The sequence below is a fragment of the Gekko japonicus genome, unplaced genomic scaffold, assembly GCF_001447785.1.
Source record: "Gekko japonicus isolate JY-2015 unplaced genomic scaffold, Gekko_japonicus_V1.1 scaffold1770, whole genome shotgun sequence".
NCBI lineage: Eukaryota > Metazoa > Chordata > Lepidosauria > Squamata > Gekkonidae > Gekko > Gekko japonicus.
This window is the reverse complement of record NW_015174892.1, coordinates 365583-373264: the sequence shown is the minus strand read 5'-3', so window position 1 is coordinate 373264 and position 7682 is coordinate 365583. Positions and strand designations below refer to the sequence as shown.

Genomic DNA, 7682 nt, shown 5'->3' with positions numbered 1-7682 from the left:
GCCGCCGGTCACACAGGGCAGCGGGCGGGCAGCGGGAGAACGGCGCGGCTTCCCTCCCTGCCTCCCGGGCCGGCCGGAGTCCTCGCAAGTCCCACGGAGCGGGAGGTGGGCAGCCAAGCGCAACGGTTCTCGCACCGCCCCTTCAGGCCTCCGAGGGTCTGTTCTTGGGGGGGGGAAGACAGAGAACGGGGGAAAGACAGAGATGGGGCGGAAGAGAGAGAACAGGGGGGAAAGAGAGACTGGGGGGAGAGAGAGAAGGGGGGGAGAGAGACTGGGGGGAAGAGAGACTGGGGGAGAGAGAGAGAGACTGGGGGGGAAGAGAGAGAAGGGTGGAAGAGAGAGAGACTCCCCCCCCGCGAGTATCGCGGGTCTCCCCCTTGTTTTATCTAAACTCATACACTACATTTTTGAAATGAAAGAGAAGTCAGGGCATATAAAGAACAGTTAACTTAAAAAGGAAAGCAACCTGCTCTCTACTGATTTATTTTAAAATGTATAGCTTGAAGAGAATCTCAAAGTAGTTTATAGCTAGATTATCACAATAAAAATCACAATTATGCCAAAGTGCCAGGCAATATATTAATCAGGCAAAACCAACCTAAAAAGCTACATTTTAGAACCCCCTCAACTACAAGCAACCCTAGAGGGCCTCTCTGAAGAACAAGCACACAGCAAAGAAACAACTCCTTCCTTTAATTCTGAAAGCAGAACTCCTTGGATACCTTTAAAGCACTCGGGGATCTGTACAGGAGCACACTGTCCTTCAGGGAACCTGTTCACAAGCCGCACAAACCTTTAAAGGTCAATACTGGCAATATGAATTAAACTCACAAAATAAACTGGGAGTCAGCATAATTAAAATGTAGCTGTCAAGGTAACAGACATAAATATGAAAGGACTTGATTCAATGTAGAGCCAAATCTCACATGAATATATCTCAGCTTCAAGTGAGAAATGGGTAATTTTTTTACACTTGAGAAAGCCTTGCATGGAAGTTAATTTCTTCCTGTCACAATTTACTAAGGAATGGACTTCCTCTTATACATTAAAAATATGCACATTAATATATTTTTTTCAAAATCTGTTTTTAGACAAGTATGTATTTCTTCTGAAACTGTCCATTTACCTCACGCCTTTCTATTTCTTTCCTCCTTTCTTCTTCCCTTTGACGTTCCAACTCGCGTTGTTTTTCTAGCTGTTTCTCTAACTCCAGCTGTCTTTTCCGCTCCTGTTCCTGTCGTTCACGTTCCTTCCGTTCCTGCTCTGCCCTTTCTAACTGAGCAAGGCGCTCTTGCTCTTTTCTCTGCTGTTCCAAAAGGGCTTGTCTCCGCTTTTCAAGCTCCAGGTTGCCCCGTTCAAAGTTCTCACGTTTTTTATCTTCAAATGTAACTTAAAGAAAAAGAAATTTATTTAGATATGGTGTAAATGGAACACTTTATTTCAGATTTTTTTTAGGGATGAGCATTCTATGGTGTTTTAATACCAAAGATACTTAGACCTTCATAATTTTCCGTTTGCCCACAGTGTACCCCTCATAGTGACTACTGTGAAGTATGGAGACAAGAACGGATAGTTACAGTTCCTGGCCATGTTTTCAGATATGCTTTCCCACCTCATATATTCTGGTGGTTACTTCAGAAGTTCACAGTGGAAAAACAGGAACTGGTCTCATGACCTATGAGGGTATCCCTATCATGTATTCCTGGCAGAATAATCAAAATATGAACAATTCCCATTTAATGAAATATATACCATAAAGGACACAGGAAGTTGCTGTAATCCTTATTTATTTAGAAAAAAATTATGCCACTTTTCTATAATCCTGCTTGAGACAACAGCTCCCATGCTGCAGAGGTAATGTCAGACGGCCCAATCACGTGGCAAACTTATTCTCACACCATCAGTGTTTCAAATCCAAAAGCAGCAGCGCTAGAGTGGCAAGAAATTATCCTACCTGAGCAACCAAATCAAGGTTGCTTCTACATCACTTATCAATGTTCCCCCAGGCATGCTCAAGGCAGATGCAATTCACCCTAATCTTATAACACACAACCACAAATCCTACTGTTGGCTCCAGCCCCCCACCCCCAACTATAGTTTACTCTTACTCAGGGGTCATTTCCTACAGGAGCGCATAGGAGCGGAGCTTCGGCAGTAAAGAGCCCAGGGGGCGGGCACAAGCAACAAAATTTGTTCCCCTGCTCCCAGCAGCCTTCAGTTAGAGCAAGAAGCAGCCAGGTAAGTTGCAGAGCCCCCCCCCCCAGCTCCCCGGTCCAAAACAGTCCAGTGGCACTTTTAAGACCAAGTTTTATTCAGGTACAAGCTCTCCTTCCTCTGTGAGGAGAGATCTGAACGTTCCCCCCCCCCAATAGCTAGCAATCCAAAACAGTCCAGTGGAGCCTGAGCGGTGGGTGTTGCCTTCTGACACACTTCCGGTGATGTCAGGGAGTGTGGGATATGCAAATAAGTTATGCTAATGAGTTATGCTAATAAGCTCCTGCGCCTCTTTTGCTACGAAATGACCCCTGCTCTTACTCATTTAAATACTAACTCACCAGGCAATTTCTTTTCCAGCTGTTGCTGTTCTTCTTCTAATACTGGTTCTTCTGGTAACCTTTGGTCTACAGACACTGAGCTTGTGACAGATACCCCACTGCTAGAACGAACTCTTCTGCCAGTAAAAAGAAGTGTAAGCTGCCTTGAGCAGGATTCTGATGAGTTTCAAGAACGTTTTGCTGTGATGCAGCTCATTTTCAGAAACACACTATGGATCAGTTCATACATGCACTTAACAAATCTTTATTTCTTATCAAGTGATTAACACAAAATATGTGAACTAAATCCACTTAAATGCAAGGCATTCAAGAGGATGAAAATATTCAGTCTTGAGATGTTTCATCCACACATGTAAGCTATGATGTGACTTTGCAGCAACTGATAAAAGTCACATTCACTTTTTACAACAGACTCAGGATATATTTTTACTGTAGAGCAGCTCTAGGCAGACTGAATTCTTGTGAACTTGCCATGTGTACAGCAGACCAGAAAAGCAAAGTTAATAAATAACTTAAAACCAACTGTGGATGGCTGCTTGTCTGTCAGTCCCTTTGTCCTTGTGACAAACCAGTCATCTGAAATATCTTTTATGAGATCACACTTCTGTGCTCTACCGCTCAACAGATTTAAAAGCATTTGTCAAGCCATGACAAATTGCTATTTGCAATCCTGAATCATGGTTCAGACAATCAGTTGGCTGTGAACTAAAGATAAGCAGTCTGCCACAAGCACAGCTGTGTGAATTGACCTCACGAAAAATTTAATTCAGCCACCTTTAATTCCCCACCTCAAAAAGGATTAACCTGAACTTCCAGAAGGAACAGAATATTGAGGGTCATCTATAATATATTAAACTTAAGAAAAATCACAATACAACATGCTCCCCACATAATAATCATCATTTTATTGAATTCCCCAGAAATGAACAAAACACTATATGTATCACCTCCTAGCTTACTACTAAACATGTCAGAATTAAATGCAGTGTTGCAGTACTTTTACCTAAATGAGGGAGGAATATAGTCCGGAGACAACACAGGTGGCAGTGGCTGGCCTGACATAGCCATGTCGATTAAGTGCATAGCCAAAATGAATTCTTCTGCGGTCAGTTTTCCATCCTGGTCAATATCTGAAAGATTCCTATTGAAATAAAGTATATTTTTGGTCTTTTGTCCCTCAAAGCCAAAAGACGACATAGCTACATGCCTCCTCCAGTATCAGCTGGGTGTTGCCCAGTTTGATGCCCCTGACCCCCCATGTTCAGAAGAACTAACTGTTCTCTTTGTGTGAGAGATGAGGGGTTTGCTGCTATCAGTATTTTAAAGCTGCTTTCTACATTACTTTATTTTCCCCCTTCCAAGATCCATTTATATTGTGAGCTTTTTTAAGGGGAATATGCTGCCAGTGGATAACACCATTCACTCACATGATGTAAAATTAAGGGGTGCACTAGAAACTCTTGAGTTGTGGCTAAGCCTGTCCTGTAACCTTGCTTCTTGAAGGAACCCCATTTTTCTTGTCCTTGCCTAACAATCTTTATTATTCATGAACTTCTATTACAATGTTTTATCCTGCCCTGGAGGATGTGTAGTTGTCCCCTCCTCCATTTTATCCTGATAATCACCCCATGAGATAGGTTAAGTTGAGAGAGGGTAATTGGTTCAGTATCAACCAGTGAGTTTCATCGATGATGCAGAAATATAGAAAATAACTTGCCATTGAAAATCAGCTTCCACGTAACTTAAATGTGTACTATAGAGAACGAAGCCTGTGCACAATTTAGAGGATATATAGGTTTGTTCTCTTAAAATGTTAATTCTGAATCCCAACATAATGGGCTGTATGAAATTAACCATCCATCCACCTAGAGAATCAGGGGACCCACATGAACAAAAAGCTATTTGGGTCAAGCGACAAAGAAAAGAACAACTGGGTAAAAACCACCCCTTTCTTCCTACCTCCACACAACGAGCTCTGTTTACAAACAATGGAGAAACTGGCAATTTCACCTATCTCTTTCTTCTCACTGAAGACCATAACCCATGCAGGTCATGGAAATCCAGGCATTAAAACGGACTGGTCTTGCTTCAGCTCATAACAAAAAAGTGCAGAGTAACCATTTATATAAACAACTCATATTTAGACACATTAGCATCCATGCCAATAAAGGTTTTGAATTGAATTGAATTGACACATTAGAATAATTAAGAGATCCAAATGGAAAATACCTAATGTTAAAAATGAGACTCCCAACATATGACCAAATGATGCTAAAGTTAATTCTTTGATTTCCCCCCCCAAATAATGCTAGAATTTCAAGAGGAGGATATAATAAACTTTGGAGACATGAACGGAGTACTAGGTCCAAAGAAGGGCAGATCAAGAAATCTTAAAGGTGGGAAATTACCCCAAAACGTATTCCAATATTTGGAAGTGCTGAGATTAGGAGACACCTGGAGGATCAAACATCTAAAGGGTGGAGATTTTACATTTTTTTCCAGATAGACGTCAAATGAACTCAAGAATAGCTATGTGCTGGATACCAAAAACCCTGACAATAAACCTAGACAAAGTGGAGATTCAATCAAAGATATTGGCAGATTACAACCCCACAGAAGTAGTTTGGCAATGGGACAGAAAATCAAGAGGAAGACAGAGACTAAATGACGCTTTTTTACTACAAGAAGATGAAGTAAGCAAGTGTAAAAAAGATTTGGAAGAATTTTTTAAAATAATACAAAAGGAATGTACTCAGCCATAATTTGGAAAGTAAGCAAAGCTGTTACTAGAGGAATTTTACTACCATCTGCCACCAAAAAAACCCGAGAAAAGTCAGAACAAACCAAGATAACCGTAGAAAAAATTCAGAGATTGGAACACAAGCATAGATGAAACAATTAAAAAACCAATTAGACACGTTAGAAATAGAAGAGATACATAAAAAAATAAACATTTTAAAGGAAAGGCATTCTGAACATGCAAACAAATCCCGCAGATATTTGGCATATTGTATTAGGAAGGATATAGAAAAAGGTGTAATAACAAGTGTAAAGAAAGGAGATCAAATTACATATGCAGAAAAAGAAATACAGGAACAATCTATCACTGCTCTTACAGGATTATACAAAAAGAAGTCTGTCAGAAAAAGGGAAAAAAAGAATGACTAAAAGACATCCTGACCATAAAGTTTATGTCAGAACACAGAAAATTTTAAACCAAACAGTGACAATTCAAGAAATTTCCCAGTCAATAAAAATATGAAAAAGGATAAAGCTCGAGGCCTGGATGGGCTAACAGCAACGTACTACAAACATTTTCAAGAAGACTTAATGATACCATAACAAAAAGTTATGAATGCAGGGGTGGAAACTAGTCAGAGGGTCAAAAATACTGATTTTACTGACCAAAACCTGACAAAAAAACTGACAAATTACTGAACAATTTAATGTCAGCCTACTGATAAGCTAGGGTTTTAAATGTAAAACTAGGTCTTTATTAAAAATTATTATTATCTGGCCTCCACTATCCCCATAGCCAGCCCCATAGTTAGATGTGACCCAGATAAAAGGAATGCACACCTTTTTATTGATTTTTTTTATGAATAGAGGACAACGTTTTCATTATTGTACAAAATTTAAGGCAAAAAAAGATTCCCTTTAAAAATAATCACATACAACTTCCGGTGGGTAGATCGGCGATGGCGGTCGCTCTCCTTGATGCCCGAGGAGGCGACTAGCACACCCTTGGCTTGGAGGGGTGCCACCTCAACACAGAGCCCTTGTGAAGGGTTCCAGGTCAGGGGGCTTTTGAAGGTTAGCCTCTTTGACGGCTCGATGCCGGAGAATAGAGGCTTCCCTCCGCCCCGATGGTCCAGCCGAGGGGTGACCTTAGGGTACAAGCCAATCTAACCGTGACAAGCGCAGGAGATCAAGTGGAATAGCACATGAAGAGAGCGGGGTCAAAATATGACCAACAATGAACGTGAGTTCAAAATAAACTATTTGATTAAACGGAGTACCACCCCCCCCCCGGGGGAAAAGCAGGGCGTAAGGAGGGACACCTCCTAAGTGCAGGAACGGACTAATGTAGCGAAGGGGGAAGGGGGGGAATAAACAGTGAGATTTTTCTGAGAGACTTACTTGAGTACCGATAGTGAAACAACGAGTCGAGTCCTGGCATAGCGGTTTGGAAGTGTAAACAACGTGGAATATGGCTGCTTCTCAAGGAAAGTTAAAAACGAAACCAGGCAGTCAGAGCCCAAGGCCGGAAGAGGGAGCAGACGTCATGAAGTTGCTAGCGGATATGCTGAAGCCGGTAATGGACCAACTCGGTGGTATTAACCAGCAATTGGCCACACTAAACCAAAACTTCGCTCTGCAGCAGTGCCAGCTGGCAGAAACGGAGAAGAAAGTGGAGCATGCAACTGTGAAAATTACAGAGATGGATATTGCAAATAAAAAGATGAAGAAAAGAGTAACGGATGTGGAAACAACACAAAAACTTCAGGAAACTCGTTTGTTACAGCTTCAAATGGAAAAAGCTAACATGACTCTCAGATTTCAGGGGGTGCCTGAAATTGAAAAAGAAGATTTAAAGAAGACTCTGGGAGAGATCATCGCTCCAGTAACAGGTATACCAGCGGATGAAACAGTAAAAGACATGGAGGCTGCCTATCGGGCATACTCTAATTATATCAGAAAAAATAACCTGCCTGGAGAGATTGTGGTGAGATTCGCAAGAAGACAGATAAGACTTGTCTTTGCTTTTACTTTATCTTTGTTTTTTTGATTAAAAAAAGAACCAGCCCGAGCTCTGCCATCCCTGGTGGAGGCCATGTCAGGCTGGGCATTGGAACACCGTAGACTGATTGGCATCTGGATCGGGGCGGATTGGCAGTGATGTTGCTGTTGGACCTGTCAGTGGCATTTGACACAATCGACCATCAGTTACTGATCAGTTACTGATCCACCGCCTCGCAGACACTGGAGTCCAGGGGCCTGCCTTGCAATGGCTGGCTTCCTTCCTTCAGGGTCGGGCAAAGGGTGGTGGTAGGGGAGCAGCTATTCCAAAGAGATGCGGTATTAAAGGCAAGTTCGGCAAATCCACTGAAAATTGGGAATACAATC

At 41.8% G+C, this 7682-nt stretch overlaps 1 protein-coding gene across 1 annotated transcript in view; it reads right to left on the bottom strand.

Moving 5' to 3' along the window:
* ITSN1 (intersectin 1) overlaps window positions 1–7682 on the bottom strand; it is a gene marked incomplete at its 3' end in the record, with an annotated part of 77127 nt that overhangs the window by 19802 nt on the left and 49643 nt on the right. Inside the window, exons 10-12 of the mRNA XM_015424935.1 lie at window positions 3559–3696; window positions 2556–2671; window positions 1127–1389 (exon numbers count right to left, since the gene is read on the bottom strand). Coding sequence (XP_015280421.1) covers window positions 1127–1389; window positions 2556–2671; window positions 3559–3696 — 517 coding nt within the window. The remainder of the gene's footprint in view (window positions 1–1126; window positions 1390–2555; window positions 2672–3558; window positions 3697–7682) is intronic.